We start from the raw sequence: 18,841 nt of genomic DNA, 5'->3' as shown, positions 1-18,841 counted from the left end.
CCTCAGCTGTGATTGGTTGACGAGAAATCTGTGGGCAGTCTGAGTAGGCGGGAGTTCAGTAGGCCTCAGCTGTGATTGGTTGACGAGAAATCAGTGGGTAGTCTGAGTAGGCGGTCCCCGCACGTACAGTACAGCGCGTACCCTGCGGTACCCTGCCTGTCCTGGGTCGAGCTTGCCCTGCGGTACCCTGCCTGTCCTGGGTCGAGCTTGCCCTGCGGTACCCTGTCTGTCCTGGGTCGAGCTTGCCCTGCGGGACCCTGCCTGTCTTGGGTGGAGCTTGCCCTGCGGGACCCTGCCTGTCTTGGGTGGAGCTTGCCCTGCGGGACCCTGCCTGTCCTCCTGGGTCGAGCTTGCCCTGCGGTACCCTGCCTGTCTTGGGTCGAGCTTGCCCTGCGGTACCCTGCCTCCTGTCTTGGGTCGAGCTTGCCCTGCGGTACCCTGCCTCCTGTCTTGGGTCGAGCTTGCCCTGCGGTACCCTGTCTGTCTTGGGTCGAGCTTGCTCCGAGCTGCTTGGGGCTGAGCTCAGCTGCTACGAACGCTTGCGGACGTCTTGGAAATCAGAATGCTTTGCTACGTAACGCGGCCGGACTCGTTGGTGATCGAGTTGGACGTTGATGCGAAAGCGAACGGAGATGACTGCTTACAGAAGGTACAGTAGGACACTGAATGGTGTTCCATCGTATTGCATCCTGAGTTGGGGTTGCAATGCGACTTCTTGAAGATAATGTAAATGAACATGCATAGTCTGCTTAATTTAGATTAAAGATCTAGGTTCAAGATTCAATTCAAGAACTTTTTAGGGGCTGTACGCCTTTTTATTTTGTTTTTATTTTGTATTGTAACAATAAGCCAATAAGACAACAATGATGCCAGTTTGATAACAGTGTCATGGTTGTGTTGCATTGCTCGGGCAGGTTTGTCGGCAGCTGGGCATCGTGGAAGTGGACTACTTTGGTCTGCGGTTCTTGGGCAGCAGGGGGGAGCGGTTGTGGCTGAACCTGAGGAACCCACTCTGTCAGCAGCTGGACAGCCTGTCACCATGCCGACTGGAGCTCCGGGTCAAGTTTCTGGTGGAACCCCATCTCATCCTCCAGGAACAGACTAGGTAATACGCGTGCCATGCCACACAATGACACACACACACACACACACACACACACACACACACACACACACACACACACACACACCTAACCCATACAGTGTAACACACACACACACCTAACCCATACAGTGTAACAAACTGTCAACTTGAGTTTGTACCTGTGGTTCAAAGTCAAATCCTGAACTTAGAAGTGTGTGTGTGTGTGTGTGTGTGTGTGTGTGTGTGTGTGTGTGTGTGTGTGTGTGTGTGTGTGCGCGTGTGTGTGTGTGTCCATGCACACATTAGTTCCTGGATGTATTGCCGACTCTGTTAGGGTGCTGCTGACACACTGCCTTCTCTCTGCTCTGTTACGGAACTGGTCCTGAAAAGGCATAAAGGTCTGCTTACATAACCGCTGGCTTCTCAGAGTCAAGCTATTCCAGAGGCCTATATAATATACCCATTGTTGCTGCGTTGCTGTAGGAAGCTCTATAAAGGCTCCATAGCAACACTCTCCTCTACTGTCAGGGAAGTTATACTGGTTACAGGCTGTCACCATGTAAAGTCTGCAGACAGACAGGCAGACAGGCGGACAGACAGACAGGCAGGCAGGCAGGCAGGCAGGCAGACAGACAGAGACTGTGCAGGTACAGTATGTATGTCATCCATATGGAACAGTACATAAGGTGTGTTTTCTAAGGTGCAAACTAGTCATCAGGCTACGTCATGTGGCAGTACTAGTTGGGCTTCGCGGTTCATTCTCTCCCTTTTTGCAGTGCCAAGTACCGTACAAGTATCTCTCCCTAAAAAGAGACTGGTTAAGATGGTTCTCTCTCTCTCTTTCTCTCTCCACATCTGCCTCCCACCTTCCTCTCCCTCTCTCCTCCAGACACCTGTTCTTCCTCCAGGTGAAGGAGCAGCTGAGTGCAGAGGGTCTGCGGGTGGCGGAGGAGCAGAGCGAGGAGCTGTGTGCTCTGGTGGCCCAGGTCCAGTTTGGAGACCTGCACCCCCCCTCAGCCCAGTACAGCCAGCTCTCCCAGCAGCTCCTCGGGAACCATCCTGACAACACTTCCATCAACAGGTACTGAAACCTGGGGCGCCCCAGTGGCTCAATGGGTTGGGGCGCGTACCAGGTAAAGGCTAGTCCTTACTGTAGCGGCATGGGTTCGAATCCGGCCCATACCCTTTGCTACATGTCTTCCCCTCTCTCTTTCCCACCTTTCCTGTCTGTCCTTCATCTGTCCTGTCCTAATAAAGCAGAAATGCCCTAAAAAATATATTTAAAAAATAAAATAAAAATAAAAACAGATACTGAAACCTATTAGACAGCCCTAACTAACCACATTAACTAACCAGACTAATTATGACTAGTTTACTAACCGGAATAACCAATCCATCGACCTGTCCAGACAAACTTAACTGCCTGACTAACTAGCTATCTGGTAGTTAAACTTATCTGCTAGTAACTAGGCTATCTAGCTAACCAGACGGTCTAACAACCAGACTACTGGTAATTAGCAGATCTCTCTCTGTGTGTCCTGCAGCATCATGGACAGACACAGGCAGCTGGAGGGGCGGAGCCAGGCGTCTGTGGAGTATTCTGTCCTGCAGCTGGTGGCGTCTGCAGAGCACTACGGGGTGGAGTGGCACCACGCCCGCGACTCAGATGGGCGGACGGTTGCCATGGGGGTGGGGCCTGGGGGTGTGGCCATCTGCCAAGAGGACCTCAGTCCTACCGTCAGGTAACCACCGGACAGCGCAACTGTCAGGGATGTCGCCTCGACACGGGTTCAACACCGACTCTGCCCTCGTTCCTCCTGCTCTCCTCTCCCCAGGATTGACTACTCCCTCGTTCAGATGGCCACCCAGACAGGAAGGAACGTGTACTTGACCGTCGCCAAGGACAACAGGGAGAGCGACGTCTTCCTATTCAAGATGGTCAGCAGTCGAGCAGCGGGCGCTCTCTACCGCGCCCTGACCGAGACGCACGCCTTTTACAGGTCTGCGACCTAACACGCCTAACACACACGCTTAACACACACCTACACGCTTGATTTCCTGATGGAGACGGGTGTTCCTGGCGTGTGATTGGCTCCCAGGTGTGACACCGTGGCGGACGACGTGAGGCTGCAGTACAACCGCGACTTCACTGGCCACCTGGCGGCGCTCTTCAACCACAACATCCCGCTGGGCAGGAAGTACTTGTTCGACGTCCGCCGCACCGCCAAGGAGGCCTATGACCACGCACGCCGGGCGCTCTACCACGCCAGCAGGGGGCTCCAGACCCCCCCCTCCCCGCCAGCCAGCCCAGAGGTGGGGGGCGGGCCGGTGTGCGAGGGGTGTAAGCGAAGCCAGTCCCTGGAGGAGGCGGTACTGCGCCTGAGGGAGGCGCTGCTGTGCGTGGTGTGCTGTCAGGAGGAGATCAACGCCGCCTTCTGCCCCTGTGGCCACCTGGTCTGCTGCCAGGCCTGCGCTGCCCATCTGGAGGTGAGGTGCTGGGGGGAGGGTCAGGATCTCTGGGAGTGAGGGAGTTACGGTCATGCAGGCGAAGGGTTCAGTGCCTGGGCTGGGGGGTGAGGGTTGGAAGAGGAAGCCAGTTTACCAGAGTTCAGGCTAGTCAGGTGGGGGGGGGGGGCGGGTGCCGGGTGGACAGATAACCCCTGGAGGTCAGAGGTTATCTACATCACGTCTCGGGTCAGGCTCTGGCAGCGTGTGTGGGGCAGCGTGTGTGTAGAGCTGGGTGAACTTGAGTATGAGGTGGGGACACAGCCCAGCACAGAGGAATGTTTGCAGAACCTGAGGTCACTGAGGAATCGATGCTTTACATGCCTGGTCAAGTCAAGTGACAGTTTATTATAGCCCAATATCACAAAGTATGTCTCAAATGGATGTACGGAAAAAGAATAAAACAATAATGAGCTTTTGCAAAAAAGTATAAATATTTTAAAAATTATAAAAGTCAGATAATCTACATTTAAGTCTTGTCAGGTAGCCTACGCCCAGACTGAACTGAGCCTGTGTGCCTCTAGAAACTGCCGGCTTGAAGCCCCAGTCACAGCAGACTGTTCTAGAACACCAGACTGATCTACTTTGTACACAAGGCACTTGCCTTAAACGGATACACAATATCATGTTTATGTCGGAATTGTAATGTATACGTTCTGTTAAGTTCTTATTGGATGTATGTTCTACTTGTTCTGTCTAGGTGTGTCCAGTGTGTCGGTCTGAAGTGGACAAGGTGCAGCATGTCTACTTGCCCACCTGTGCCAGCCTGCTCACCCTGGCACTACCCGGCTCCTCCCCCAGCACTACTCACACAGAGCTGACCAGTCACATCAACACCTCCACAGGAGCAGCCAATCACATTTACACTTCCACAGGGCTAGCCAATCACATCTACGCTTCCGAGAAAGTCTGTCCAGCCTAGAGGAAACCGAGCACACAGGAAGTGGTCACTCCCCTCAGGCGGCACCAAAGTCCAGAAACGACCAGACCAACAAACCTGCACTGACAGCCAAGACCTGGATGTGCTACCAACTCCACAGACTGTCACAATGGTTTTGAACAATAAACTTTATTTATAAAGCGGGACAAAAAAACTAACATGTTAGCCAAGCTCAACTGCTAAATACTGACCTTATTTTCTATTCTGTTTAATTCTATCATTGAGAAATCGCTGAGGAAATCATTCCAACTTTCATGTCCATGTAATTTCACTGGTTACACTCCATGGTGCTTCAACATTCATATTCTCCATGCAGTCAATTTATCAGCAACACATCCTCCAGCACTACCCAGCAGTAGCGTGTTCTGTGTATCCGTCTATCTGTTGTATCAGAGGAAGAGAACACATTTCATATTTCATTTTTTCAGATTTTCATAAAGTATTTTTAAAAACAACTCTATATGGTCTACCATAATATTTTCTGTCAGAACTAGAACTACTTCCTCCATGGCCGCCAGGCTCGGTACGACTTGTTCTAAGGGGCCTCATGGCTCTCTGTGAGAGGTCAGAGGTTAGTGGAGGGTAAACTCAACTGAACTCAATTTACCCACCTCTTTAAAATGAGATCCGTGAGGCCCGTCTGAAAGTATCTGAGACTACTGGTCTGGTACTTATACAAGACATTTTATCTGAGACTACGGGTCTGGTACTTACATAAGTGTATTGTATACTGGTCCGGTACTTATGTAAGATATTGGCTAATACGGGAGGGTAGGAGAGGGTGACGCATGACGCCAGCAGAGTCGGGGAGTATCCTTACTGAGTGATCATTATCTGCGTGTCCTGTTGTCACAGAGATGACATCCACTTGGCAGCGGCGCCGCAGGTGAAAGGTCATCTGGAGGGGCCCGGAGAGCAAATGGCCCTCGATCATTTCCATGTACAGTAGAGGAGGCCTGTCTGTTCTATCTGACCTAATCGTTCGTATCTCTCCCCCTCCTCACAGTTCAACTCGATGTTCATTGATTAGGCCTATATCCCATGTTTATCTTTATTGATAATAAACCCATAATGCAGAGTGTTGAATATTAAGAAAACAGAGTCCTCCGCAGTGGTTACATCATCCTCAGCCTTCAGCAGGGTTAAGCCAGTTCCTTCTGTTCAGTCAGAGAGGGTAGAGTTAGGGGGGGTGGAAGGAGCCAAATCAGGGCGGGAACCAGAGCTCCACCTCCAGAACACCTTGTACTAGGACATTTCTTGGACAATCTTATGGTGCATTCGTTTGTGGTCGGAGCTGGCAAGTCGCAAGTGGCAAAATACCTACCTCCGACCTGTGTGCATTCGAGCTATAGCGAATGATATGATGATATATGATATTGACGTCAGCCGGCAACTGGGGGCTGAGAAACATATCCGAATTTGCGACGAGGAAGTGCGAGTTAATGCGGCGTTTTATTTAATCATTTCTAGAAGCAAGTCGCAATTTGCCACCTCCCAGTTAGAAACGAACGCACCAGTAGTGTCTCTTACTCCATCTAGCGGTGCAGTCTGGTATGTCAGAAAGTTAAACAGGACTACCCAGAATATCATTTTATTGAAGTTGTACATCACATAGGAACAGTCTTAAATAAACTCTGAATGTACAGCTGTATATGTCAATGCAAATCAACTTCAAGTTTTAAATCCTACTGGTTCTAAAACATTTTGTACAGGTTTATAGAAATGCTAAATAAACACAGGCATCATCTTCAAGTATATTTTGTCCTCTTATGCCTTTATAGATTTCCTCATCTTTACAGTTATGAAAAACTGTACAAACAATTCCAAAACTGCGACACGTCGCTGCAAAGCATGTCCATCTAAGGTGTATTTAGCTTACTTGGGCGCAACCCAACATCTTAGCAGTCAGCTGACCCAGTCAGTCATACAGAGGCCCTGCTGAGGTCACATGACCGACAGCCGGGGACAGGAGGAGGAGGGAGTGAAGGAGAGAGAGAAGGATGGGGCGGAGAGATATATAGAGAGGGAGTATGTAGGTGGCTAGGTCTCCCCCTAGCAGAGAGAAGGAAAGATGGGAGGGAGGCAGAGGAGCAGGACAACACTGAAAAACCTGGCTTCACTTGGCACAACAAACTCACCACCTGGTCGACTGGTCACCATGACGACTGTGGTCGTGGGTCAACTAACCTATCTACTGTATTTAAAACCAGCAAGTCTCGGTTTCAAACCACACTTGCAAAAATCAGTCAGTACAGTGGTTGTGCTCGAGTTCGAGTCCACTAAGCTTCACCCTTTAGGAGCTGAAGCTCAGAACTCAGGGGTCAGGGGTCAGACTCAGAAACGGCCCCCTGCAGGGGGGTCCAATAGTGTTCGAAAAACCTTCAAATCAATCCTCCGTGCTGATCTTACCTGGCACAATGGAACCAATGGAAAAGCCCCTCAAAATGCTCACATTTCTCCAAACAGAACATTCTCTATAGTGACCAGGTCTGCTGACAATGCTGGCTAGCAGGGCGGCTAAAGTGACTGGTATGTCCTGAGCTGCGCAGGATAACACTCTTTAACTGGTACCTTTCATCAAACAGAGTCTCTATCTCTGGTCTCTCTCTCTCTCTCAACAGCTTATTCCTTCCGGCCGGCTCTGAGTCCAGAGGTCCTTAGAGCGCCTTCCCTCGGTCCAGGTCGCCCCCTCCAGGCTGGGGTTTTGGGTGAGGGGGGGGGGTGGAAGCAGGGGGCCGGGTCGGAGGCTGGAGGGAGAGGGGGGTGTTCACGGCAGGCACCCTGCCTCAGTGCCGTAGCTCCCGGTCAGACGGTCAGACAGCTCATCTGCTGCACCTTGCTGAGGTCGGAGAGCAGCTGCTTGATGCGCAGTTTGAGCTGCGGCAGCCGAGCCAGGGGGTCCGGGGGCTCCAGCTCCCCCGACAGGTCCAGCCAACTCTCCAACACTGGGGAGAGAGATGGGAATCATTGAGATGTGCACGCGATCACGTGTGTTTGTGGCCGGACTGAGGCGAGGGTGTGTGTGTGTGTGTGTGTGGTTTGCGTGTGTGTCTGGAGGTGGAGTTGAGTTTACCATCCAGCTCTTTCTCTATGAGGTCCATCCTGCCCGCCAGCTGGTCCTGGAGGTCCTCTATGTGGGTCAGGAGGTTCATCTGCCACTGCAGGCAGTTCCTGGCGTGCTCTACTGAGTCCGGACCCGGCAGCACCACAGCCTCCCTCTCCTACAAAACAAACACACCCAAAACTACAGTTAGCATCACCGCCGCCATGTCCTACAAACCAAACACACCCGAAACTACGGTTAGCATCACAGCCGCCCTCTCCTACAAACCAAATACACACGTAAAACTACAGTTAGCATCACGGCCGCCATGCCCTACATACCAAACACACCCAAAACCCCACAGCCAACATGTCGTTCAGATCAAGCGCACCCACAGGAGCGGCGGAGTAACCTTCCTCACCTCCTGTTCTACAGGGTGTGTGACGATAATGGCCTCCAGGCCCGTCCCCGCCTCCTCCTCCCTGCTGCAGCCCAGCGTGTCTGCGGCCAGCCTGGGCTCGGCGGTGACGACGTGGGCCCCGGGGCCGGGGGTGCCGGGGGGCTTCTGGTAGCTGTGCTCGCTGGTGATGTAGGTGTCGGGGATAGGGTTCTGGTTCTCAGAGTCGGCCAACACTTCCTGGAAGTGGAGGCAGTCAGGGAGCCCCCCCATTGGCTGGTCCTCGTCTGAGTTCACCCAGGACCGCGCCCAGAAGTGCAGACTGGGGCTGTGTCTGTTCCTGGGTGCGATGACGTCAGCAATGTCAGCGTGAACCATAAAAACATTGACAAGAGTCGCTCTGTCAACACAACAAGACAGAAACTGGAGGCCATGAAAGTGAAAGTGTGATTGTGTGTGTGTGTGTGTGTGTGTGTGTGTGTCTTACTGCAGGATGTCCATCTTGAGCGCCAGACCGTGGAGGAGGGTCTTGAGGCTGTAGGCGTCGGCGAGCAGCTGGTGGGTGGAGACTATCTTCTGACAGTTCTGATGGGAGTAGTTCTCTGACAGGAAGGACAGGCCGACCATGTGACCCTTCGTCAGCCATTCCCTGTCGTGGCGGTACTTGGCGCTCCACCTCTGACCTGGGAGGGGGCAGGCAGGAAGACTGCTCTAGACCAAAATGGTCAGATGTTGTGTGCGTGTAGGTGTCTCTCTGTGTGTGTGTGTGTGTGTGTGTGTGTGTGTGTGTGTTACCTGGGGGGTCTCTGCAGATGTAACAGATATACTGGTCTGGGATGCTGTCCTCCAGAAGCCCCATACACACACTGTGCTGCCAGCACATACACTCCTCACACTGCAAGAAAGAGAGAGAGAGAGAGAGAGGGAAAGAGAGGAGAGAGAGGAGAGAGAGGGAGAGAGAGGGAGAGAGAGGGAGAGAGAGGGAGAGAGAGGGAGAGAGAGGAGAGAGAGGGAGAGAAAGGGAGAGAGAGGGAGAGAGAGGAGAGAAAGGGAGAGAGAGAGAGGGTAAACAGTATTATTTACTGATACTGCTTATACATTACTACCACAATGGGTTCTTTCTTATATTAAAAGTGAACTACAATTATTAAAGTAGCCAGTAACATAACTGTTAGACTGACAGACCTGGGTTACCTATGCAGACTGTGTAACAGCCAAGGTCTATAGAGGTATGTGTGTGTGTGTGTGTGTGTGTGTGTGTATGTGTGTGTGTGTGTGTGTGTGTGTGCTACCTGGATCATGAAGCCGTTCTCCTCGTCCATCTGGCAGACGCAGCGGACGATCTCCTGTCCGGCCGGCGTGTCCTCCGGGGGGAAGGCCTCCATGGCCATGTCCTCCTGGCTCAGGTCGTCTCCGCTCAGGAGCAGGCTCTCCGTGGTCGAGTCCTCCAGGTAGTCCACGTCCGACAGGTCTACACACACACACACGCGCACACACACATACACGCGTGCACACACACACGCGCGCACGCACACACACGCGCGCGCACGCACGCACACACACGCGCGCGCACGCACGCACACACACGCGCACACGCACACACAGACAGACACGGACATAGACACACACAGACACACGCACGCACAGACACCACACACACACACACACAGATTATAACAAAGGTACTACAGTAGAGTAGGTGGACGGTATGGGGCTAAGGCTCCCCCTAGTGGTGTAGTTGATGTACTCATTAGAACAACGGTACTACAGTGGGTGGACTGTGTGGGGCTAAAGCCTAATTTATACTTCATGAGCCGTGAGCCACATTTTTTGGCTCATGGCTCACGGCTCATAGCTCTATGCATTTATACTCAATGAGCCGTGCCCTGCTGTGTCCATATGTAACACAATCATGCTATGTTGTTACCAAACAAGAAAATGTTTCTCATCTCCTAGCAACACAGAAGGCTTCGTCTCTCCAGGCCAGTCAACCAATCAAATATATGCGACATATAATGACGCAGTGTGAGCCGCTAGAAATTTGAGGTAAATGGTAAATGGTAAATGGACTGCACTTATATAGCGCTTTCCCACCTTAGCGGCACTCAAAGCGCTTTACAATGGCCTCTCATTCTCTCAAACATTCACACACCAATGGCGGTAGCTGCCATGCAAGGTGCTAACCTGCTCATTGGGAGCAATTTGGGGTTAAGTGTCTTGCTCAAGGACACTTCGACATGTGGACAATCGGAGCTGGGATTCGAACCACTGACCCTTCGATCACTGAATGACCCTCTCTACCAACTGAGCTACAGCCGCCCCACGGCTCACGAGGTGGTACGAGCCAAGCGGCTCACAGCCTGCAAGACGTTCCAAATGCCGTCAATGAGCCAAAAATGTGGCTCACGGACGAAGTATAAATGATGCTTAAAGCTCCCCCTAGTGGTGTAGTTGAGGTACTCACTCTCCCCGGTCAGGTCCACAGACAGGATGGCCCGAGGGAACTGATGGTGTTTAGAGGAGGAAGAGGAGGAGAGGAAGGTGAAGGCGCTGCCAGCAGAACGATGCAGGGGGGATGAAGACCTGTCCAGGAAGGCTAGTGACATGCCGTCATAGTCTGCATAATCTGAAGAGTCACACACACACACACACACACGCACGCACATACACACACACACACAAAAACAAACAAACACACACAGTCAGTGTAGCCAGACAAACACACACTCAATGTCAGAATAAACATGCTCTTCTTAGCTGTTCTCTTCTACTCACTGTGCTGCTTGGATTTCTTCTTCTTCTTTTTCTTCTTCTTCTGTTTGAGCTTGAAAGGGTCTTTGTCCTTCCTGTCCCTGCGTTCTCTGTCCTTCTCCTTCTTCTTCCCTGGAAACACAACAACGGCACCAATCAGCTACAACACCCCCCCGGGAAAGAGACAGACAGACAGACAGACAGACAGACAGACAGACAGACAGACAGACAGACAGGCAGACAGGCAGACAGACAGACGGACAGGCAGGCAGACAGGCAAACAGGCAGACAGACAGACAGACAAGCAGACAGACAAACAGACAGACAGAGACAGACAGACAGACAGACAGGCAGGCAGGCAGACAGGCAAACAGGCAGACAGACAGACAGGCAGACAGACAAGCAGACAGACAGGCAGGCAGACAGACAGACAGAGAAGTGAGACTCACCCAGCAGCTGACCTTTCTCCTCCAGTTTGACCTTCTTCTCAGCCTTGATGAACCCTGGACGAACAGAGCCAGGTTAGAGATGTCAACCATGGGAGGGCTAAGCCCAACCCTGATCCCAGAGAGAGAGAGAGAGAGAGAGAGAGAGAGAGAGAGAGAGAGAGATACAGAGAAAGAGAGAGAGAAAGAGAGAGTGAGTGAGTGAGAGAGAGAGATACAGAGAAAGAGAGAGAGAGTGAGTGAGAGAGAGAGAGAGAGAGAAAGAGAGAGAGAGAGTGAGTGAGAGAAAGAGAGAGAGAGAAAGAGAGAGAGAGAGATGGGGGAGGGTTCAAGGGCTCTGACCAGCAGAGAGAGGGTTTCGAGGCCCAGCCCGACTAACCTGTCTCCGAGTACTTGTCCTTGTCGATGACCTTCTTGAGGATCTTGTCGTGGAGGTTGTCCAGGCTGCGGTCGCGGGGCAGGGCTGGGAGGGACACCTCGGTGCTGTCGGAGCTCATGGAGGCCGAGGAGCGCTTCTTCCTCCCTGACCTGCCGCTGCGGAGGCAGTCCAGCTGGAGGGACTGGGCCTGGGGAGACAGAGCTGGAGGACGACGACGGACGGACGGACAGACAGACAGAACGACAGACAGACAGACAGACAGACAGACAGACAGACGGACCGTGAGGCAGACGGACATAAGAAATATGATGTAGAGAGACCGATACTTTATGCACACAGAGGAAAACACGGGTGCTAGCTCCCTGTACTTTGCGAGCTAAAGTATAGTACGCAAACTAGCAGTGAGCAGTAGTCGTGACTGCAGAGCGAGGGTAGAGTACAGTTATTGTGTAGACGGGATCGAGACAGCTGGTGAGGTTGTGTGTAGTCCGGCGCGCGGTGATTAGCGTGTAGCTGGTGTGTATCGGTGACTACGGACACAGACGGGGCGGTCAGATTCCAGTGCGCTACTCGCCGCCATCGGCCTTACAGGAGGAGGAGGAGATGGTGCGCCGCCTCTTGCTGTCGAAGACGTCCAGCAGGGGGTTGGAGAAGAGGGGCAGGGAGGTGGACGTGGCCCGCGTGCGGCCCCCCCTGTCCGGGGAGCCGGCCCCGGGCTCCGGGGCCTCCTTGTCGGCGTTGTGGTAGTACTTGAGGTGGTAGTCCAGCAGCTTGGCCTTGCGGAAGGCCTTGGAGCAGCCGGCCACCTGACACTGGAACTGGCTGTCCATGTCGCCGGGGGACGAGGGGTCCTCGCAGCGCAGGGTGCTCATGACTGGAGGACAGGAGACAGGAGGTGAGACAGGCAGGGTGCTCATGACTGGAGGACAGGAGACAGGAGGTGAGACAGGCAAGCATGCGGATCAGGGAGGAAGACAGACAGGCGGGAGGATTGGACAGAAAGACGTTAGACCAGTATTTGCCATGTCTCTCCTATGTTGTTTTTAGCTTCTCTTACTCTGAAAATGTAATTTAATGTAATTTATTGCTTCATAAATGTTCTTAGCCGGTAGACAAACATACTCCTGGAGCTTGCTCGATCGCCTTGTTGAGAGGGGTCAGGAAAGAATATTTACAGCTCACTTATCTGGCCCCCGGGTGATTACTGTTTTTTGCTTCCCTCTGGAATATGTAGGGCTGGGTCGTATGCCCACCTCCCTTGTTCTCTGTAAAGCGCATTGTGTTGCCTCTGGGTATGAAATGCGCTATACAAATAAAGCTTTGATTGATTGATTGATTGATTGATTGATAGACAGGAGGGGAGACAGGTTAGGATATTCTGTGCTGTACTACAGTAAAAGTGCAACAACATATGACTGCAATGAAACGGTGTTCGGGTCCTACTTGGCTCTCTGGTGTGTTTGTTCATCTTGGGAGTCCTGGTAGCAGTCCTCAAGCCAGGAGCTAGAATAGAATAGAATAGAATAGAATACAATACAATACAACACAATACAATACAATACAATACAATACAATACAATACAATACAATACAATACAATACAATACAATACAATACAATACAATACAATACAACACACACACACACACACACACACACCCACACACACACCCACACACCACACCACACCACACCACACCACACCACACCACACCACACCACACCACACCACACCACACCACACCACACCACACCACACCACACCACACCACACCACACCACACCACACCACACCACACCACACCACACCACACCACACCACACCACACCACACCACACCACACCACACACACACACACACACACACACAGTCGGGCTGTGTCCCCAATACATTTGCTTCCCTCTGGAATATGTAGGGGTGGGACCTATGCCTATGTTGCCTCTGTGTATGAAATGCGCTATACAAATAAAGTTTAATTTGATTTGATATTGTTTCTTTATTATAACCGAACAGGGGTGAAAATTAACTTTTTGGCTCACGGTGAGTCACCTGCCAAGGGGACTGTAGATGAAAAAATCTACCGGCCAAGTATATATTTTCTTCAGATAGCCTTCCGAAATCTAGTCGCCAATTGGAAATTTTACCTGCATTTGGCCGGTGGCAGGTGTTAATTTTCAGCCCTGTAACCGAACATTACCTGCTATCGAGGGCGAGGATTTCTCATCCGCTCCCGTGTGATTGGCTGTGAGCACGTCCGTCTGCTGGTCCTGGCCCGTGATTGGTGCTGAGGAAGGGGGCGTAGGAGGAATTCCTGCACAATAGTTATGGAGGCTGGACTCCACCCTGTCCACAGAGTTCACCACTGCACCTGCCATGGACAAGTCAAATGTGATAAAAACACACATTATCAAGGCCTTTTTGTCTGAACACAACTTGAAGAGTACAGAACAAACCCAGTCTTTTGCTGGAAGATGGAAGCGTTGCATAACACTGTTGCGCAACAGTGAAATGTGAATCGCTTTGATTTCATTATCTGCTTCATCTAGATTTGTGTTTCGTTGGTATTGTTAAACTGCCATTGCCATTCATTGTATATATGTGTTTGCTTTAGCAATACTTGAAATATTTTCTTGCCAATAATGAACTTAAAACTGAAATTGAATGAGAAGCTATGCTGGTAGTGAGAGACAGCAGGACAGTGTGAGAGCGTTAGAGACTCAGTGTGAGAGCAGACAGGTGGACTGCTGTCTAGGGATGGGCGGACGAGGCCTTACGAAGCTTTGGGGCTTCTTCCTGATTGTGTCGGGAAAAGAGCCGAAGCTCCGGTGCATTGAAAACGGAGAGCACAGTGACACCTGGTGGTTTGCAGAAATCCTAGCAGCCATTGCAACTGTAGCCTAGTAGACTACTGCACACTACGTATGTTCATTGTGACCTTGTGAGAACCGTGTTCACTGATTGAAAGTGCTGCAATAAATATATTATGTTATTTGAATATGCACACTTGGTGCCTCCGTCATTGCAGAATCGCTTCCAAACAGATGTGCCACGCTGTCATAGGTTGCGCCAAAACCTTCAAGCCCCGGCACATAGTTTGGGCACAGTCCGCTTCACATTGAGGACCGAAGCCCCGAAGCTTTGGTGTCGTATGTCCCATCACTACTGCTGTCTTTAGGGCTGCAGACACTTACGCTCCGGGGAGGACGGCTCTCTCTGGGCGGGGCAAGGCTCTTTGGCGGGGGGAGAGGGGGGGCTGTGCGTGGCGTGTGCCGGATTGTGGGGAGGGTCGGCGGCGGCGTCGGGCGTGGTGGTGGCGAGGCGCTGGGAGCGGCGTCTCTGCGGGCCGGAGTCAGACGCCCTGAGCGGGGGGGAGGGGGCGGAGGGCGCTGAGGAGCGGGGGGGGCATATGTTAGTACAGACAAATACACACACCAACGCAAACTTTACAGTGCAGTTGCAGAGGGCGCCCACCGGGGAGCGCAGGGGCGGGGCCTGGCGAAGGAAGGGCCTCCGAGGCCGGCTGGGTCTCCTCCCCGGCGGACGAAGGCGCGGCGCTGCCTGGCTGGGAGGGGGTGGAGCCGGTGGACTCCCCAGACTGGTGTTGGGACCGCCTGGCCCCGCTCTTGGCTGGGGAGGGGCTGGCGCTGGGGGCGTGCCTGTGGGGGGACTCGTCCTCGGCGCTCTGCTCCTCCTGGACACCTGCAGGGTCTCCGCTGGCTCCTAGGGAGAGAGACACCAGAGAGGAATGAGAGAGAGAGAGAGAGAGAGAGAGAGAGAGAGAGACATAGACAAGAAGAGAGAGAGATAGAGAGAGAGAGATAGAGAGAGAGAGAGAGACAGAGAGGGTTTATGGAGAGATACAACGGTGACCTCCTAGAGGGAATGTGGGAGAGGCTTCAAGACGGTCACCAGATTTTTCCGAGTGGCTCTGCTTCTGCTGATCCTCCTCACTGTGGTCTCCCTCAGCGTCTTCTTCGTCCTCGTCCTCCTCGTCCTCGTCCTCAGACTGCTCTCCGCCGCCGGCGTCCCGGTCCTTGTTGCTGTTGGCGCTGGTGCGAGGCTTACTGCTGCCTCTGTTCCTAGACGCCGCTGACGCCGCTTTCACCAACGCCACCCAGTCCTGACAGGAAGAGAGGTGACACACACACACACACACACGCGCACACACACACACACACACACACACACACACACACACACACACACACACACACACACACACAGAGCTGGTTAGTAAACCTGGTCGCTGTAATCTACCCTTACTCTCTCTGGGTCTGGGTCTGGGGTGGAGTGGGGGTGGGGGTGGGGGGGCGGTGGCCAGGCTAACATTGGTTATCTACAACCTTGGAGAAATCATCACAACCATTTACTATCACTGTGTGACCGCAGCTCCTGTCCGCATTCCACTCGCGACGGGCAGTTGAGATATTCAGTATTGTATTGCTCCTGCATGTCTAAGGCTACAGTTACAGAAGCGCTGGTACACAGGGTTTGGGGGTGTGGCCTGTTGGTTGCTGCGGCCCTATCCTGCCAGCCCCTGCCCTGCTGTCCTGCTGCCTCTTACCTCCTGCAAGACAGGGAGAGCGCACACACACAATGACAGTCCTAGTCTGGCTACGGTGAAGCTCTCGAAAGGCAATTCAATAGTCATGTCGCTCGGGTTTGAAGCCCACGTCGGTGTGCAGAGCTGCTGTGTGGCTCACCTGGCCTTTTGCGTCCTCCGGCATGGACTTGATGTGGATCCTCTTCACACAGCGGACCACCCCGTCGTAGAACTGCACCGTGTAAGTACCTGCTGTCCAAAAAGAGTTGAAATGGACACGTCTGTCACAAATGCCATGTCTGGTTATGCCTTGAAACGATGTTTCGAAGATACAAACCTTCCTTGTTGACTGATTCTATCTTGGCGGGGTAGTAGCGACAGTCGGTCCATCGAGCGAGCACTTCCTCTCCGTCTCTCAGCTCCTGAAACACAGAGGTCCAAACGCCGTCACCCACACGCTCCGTCCACCTGGCCAGGAACTAACAGGTGGCATGAAAGACAAATACATCTGAAACAAGATTATTGTTATGCTTCGCAGTGGGGGTTGTGTGAGACACCATCCCCCTTGATAACATTTTCAACATTGATGCTTTGATAATGGCAAAAAAAACATCTTGAAGACTAAATAATCAGCAACTCAATCAACCATCTCTTTCTGCAAGAAAGGCAATAATAAGCTACACGGTAATGCAAGCAAAGGGCGTACATGCTAATAAGACAAATAGAAATGTATAAATGTTACAAAGTGATGTCATTAGAAAACAAAGCTTATAGGACATAAAATGAGAGATGTTGTGAGTCACTAGATTGTGCTTCAGTATGGCAATGCCTCATATCTCGTGTACAGCCCTGTTTTAGCTCTGCCTGATCATACTGGACATGATCTGACCAAAGCTGTTATATGAGGAACCAAAACACTGGGTGAGACAAGCAGTTCAAACAGCCAATCACTGCAGGTGGAACACTGGGGGGTGGTATATACTTGTCTCTGTGGTGGTAAGTCTGATTGGTCCCCAGCACTTTCTGTACTTCCAGGAAGCTCATCAAGGCGAGATGCTGTCATCTCGCTGAGACTCTCCTGGTAGAACATATTCATAACAAGCATCAACAATTAGTTCATCACTGCCTCGGTCACTCATCTCATCAGATTGACCAGCAGCACTCGGGTAATCTACAACGGTATGTCCTCTATGCTGTCCTGTCTCGGGCACACACATCCGTAGAGATTTGGCATGCCGAGTTAGTTACAGGTACGACAGACATGTGGGTGTGTCTACAGGCAGACAGGTGTGTCTGAGTGTCAGGACCACCTACAGTCATCTCCTCCTCCTCTTTGAGGCCCTCCTTGCGGAGCGCCTGTCTCTCCAGTGGACGCAGCCGAGTGCTGTCCCATGGAATCCACTCATCATAGCGATGGCTCCACCTGTCAAAATGGACCAGCATCTTCCCCTCCTCAAAGTCCAGCTCCTCTATGCGTGACGGGTACCTAGAATGGTACAGGAGACAACAAGCGGATACTAAATAAAAATTGTTTCGAGCGTGTAGTAGCAAAATGACACATTAACAAACACATACCATTTTTTAAGATAATCTTGAGCTTCAACTCTGGCCCCAACTTCAAAGGAGATCCCGGGACGATTGGGTGGTTTCTTGCTCATCTTCACACTGTCTGTTTCAAGACTGATTTGTGTCCGTTTCTGAGAACAAGAGGGGGAACGGGTCACCTAGGGATCTCTACGTGAAGGGAGTACAAAGCAGTTCAGGAGTCCAGTTGTAAATGTCGAGTATACTGAAGTAGTCACTTAAAACATTTTAAAGTATAATTGATCTTACTTTGGCAGCTATGTTGACAAGTTATCTAGCTCAGTAACTAGCCCTTCCACATACTGTGGTACTGGCGAGGGAACCACATTCCTCAGCTCCAGCAATGTGAAGCCTATCTCAGCCTAGCAGCTAACCGTTAGCATGCTAACCCTCTAGTGGGTAGCTAGCCAGTGCTAACTGTAGATAGCTAGCTAGGACCAACAATCACAGCACATAACCAGCTAGATCACCAACTATTCCCGATACATCAGGAATAGGAATAACATGAATTGGATAGTGATGATTTGCGAATAAAATGTTGTTCCAAGACGGCGCACGATTACAGGATCATCAATGAAACTGTGAGCTCACAAACTTGCTCAAGGAAACCCTTCGCTAGCTAACTAACTAACTAACGATAAATGGGGCAAATCTAGATAGCTAGTCTTGCTAACGTTAGCTTGTCTTTAAGAGTCCCAGCAGGAGTTGGCTAGTCCAGCTAGCTGCCTACCCAACTGTCCCCAGCAGCAGTTAGCCACAGAAGAATAGCTAAGTAGCTATCTAGCTTGTGTGCAAGACATGTTTACAATTCTACATTTAAAATGATGATCTAACTTGCTAAACGATTGCAGTGTGGTGTATTAAGGTTAAGCTAGTTAGCTTGTGTGCAGGTAAAGTTGGTTTAGCACGCTAGCTAGTTTAACTAGACTAGCTAGCTCAGGACTAGCTGTCATTAGCTTGCTAGCCTGCTCTGCACAGCAGATCGGCCCAAAACTGACAGCTAACGGTCGAATGTCTTAGATGTATCGTGTGCATTGTCCTCTTTGGAATGGATTGCGATTTGCTTTACCTTTGCGAGCACATTTGGTTTTAAAAAAAGACAGTTAGTTAATATGTTAAACACAGCCTCTCCATTCTTCTGCTCTCTGATACTTTATCCTATCCCCAA

The 18,841-nt window shown here is 51.5% G+C and overlaps 2 protein-coding genes across 5 annotated transcripts; one reads left to right on the top strand and one right to left on the bottom strand.

Moving 5' to 3' along the window:
- Positions 1–149: 149 nt before the first annotated feature.
- Positions 150–4,979, top strand: mylipb (myosin regulatory light chain interacting protein b). Its single transcript, XM_084443772.1, has 7 exons — positions 150–649; positions 915–1,105; positions 1,974–2,165; positions 2,629–2,826; positions 2,920–3,084; positions 3,184–3,571; positions 4,290–4,979. The coding sequence occupies exons 1-7, from the start codon at positions 563–565 to the stop codon at positions 4,509–4,511; spliced, it is 1,443 nt and encodes a 480-aa protein (XP_084299898.1). The 5' UTR covers positions 150–562; the 3' UTR covers positions 4,512–4,979.
- Positions 4,980–6,136: 1,157 nt separating this feature from the next.
- Positions 6,137–18,825, bottom strand: phf20l1 (PHD finger protein 20 like 1). Of its 4 annotated transcripts, none has more exons than XM_084443758.1 (22): positions 18,743–18,825; positions 17,665–17,786; positions 17,404–17,575; positions 17,072–17,167; positions 16,427–16,511; positions 16,250–16,341; positions 15,456–15,666; positions 15,018–15,266; positions 14,738–14,932; positions 13,744–13,914; positions 12,989–13,048; positions 12,135–12,419; positions 11,546–11,746; positions 11,170–11,223; positions 10,745–10,852; positions 10,434–10,595; positions 9,262–9,440; positions 8,765–8,864; positions 8,457–8,652; positions 7,994–8,309; positions 7,603–7,750; positions 6,137–7,474 (listed from the first exon to the last, which is right to left on the bottom strand). In XM_084443758.1, the coding sequence occupies exons 2-22, from the start codon at positions 17,745–17,747 to the stop codon at positions 7,335–7,337; spliced, it is 3,303 nt and encodes a 1,100-aa protein (XP_084299884.1). In that variant the 5' UTR covers positions 17,748–17,786; positions 18,743–18,825; the 3' UTR covers positions 6,137–7,334. The 4 variants fall into 4 exon arrangements, with proteins under 4 accessions (XP_084299884.1, XP_084299885.1, XP_084299886.1 ...); XM_084443759.1 differs by having other exon boundaries at positions 16,250–16,338; XM_084443760.1 differs by lacking the exon at positions 17,072–17,167.
- Between the last annotated feature and the right edge of the window lie 16 nt (positions 18,826–18,841).

Source organism: Borostomias antarcticus (genome assembly GCF_949987555.1).
Source record: "Borostomias antarcticus genome assembly, chromosome: 10".
In the NCBI taxonomy this organism is placed as follows: Eukaryota; Metazoa; Chordata; class Actinopteri; order Stomiiformes; family Stomiidae; genus Borostomias; species Borostomias antarcticus.
The sequence above is the reverse complement of the archived record's forward strand: the minus strand, read 5'-3'. Positions and strand labels throughout refer to the sequence as shown.

Coding starts and splice junctions, on each gene's coding strand:
- mylipb (XM_084443772.1), top strand. CDS start 563: ATGCTTTGCTACGTAACGCGGCCGGACTCGTTGGTGATCGAGTTGGAC. Junction 2,827..2,919: donor GACCTCAGTCCTACCGTCAG/GTAACCACCGGA, acceptor TCCTCTCCCCAG/GATTGACTACTCCCTCGTTC. Junction 3,085..3,183: donor GAGACGCACGCCTTTTACAG/GTCTGCGACCTA, acceptor ATTGGCTCCCAG/GTGTGACACCGTGGCGGACG.
- phf20l1 (XM_084443758.1), bottom strand. CDS start 17,747: ATGAGCAAGAAACCACCCAATCGTCCCGGGATCTCCTTTGAAGTTGGG. Junction 13,049..13,743: donor ATCCTCGCCCTCGATAGCAG/GTAATGTTCGGT, acceptor ATTCTATTCTAG/CTCCTGGCTTGAGGACTGCT. Junction 7,475..7,602: donor CATAGAGAAAGAGCTGGATG/GTAAACTCAACT, acceptor CTCTCTCCCCAG/TGTTGGAGAGTTGGCTGGAC.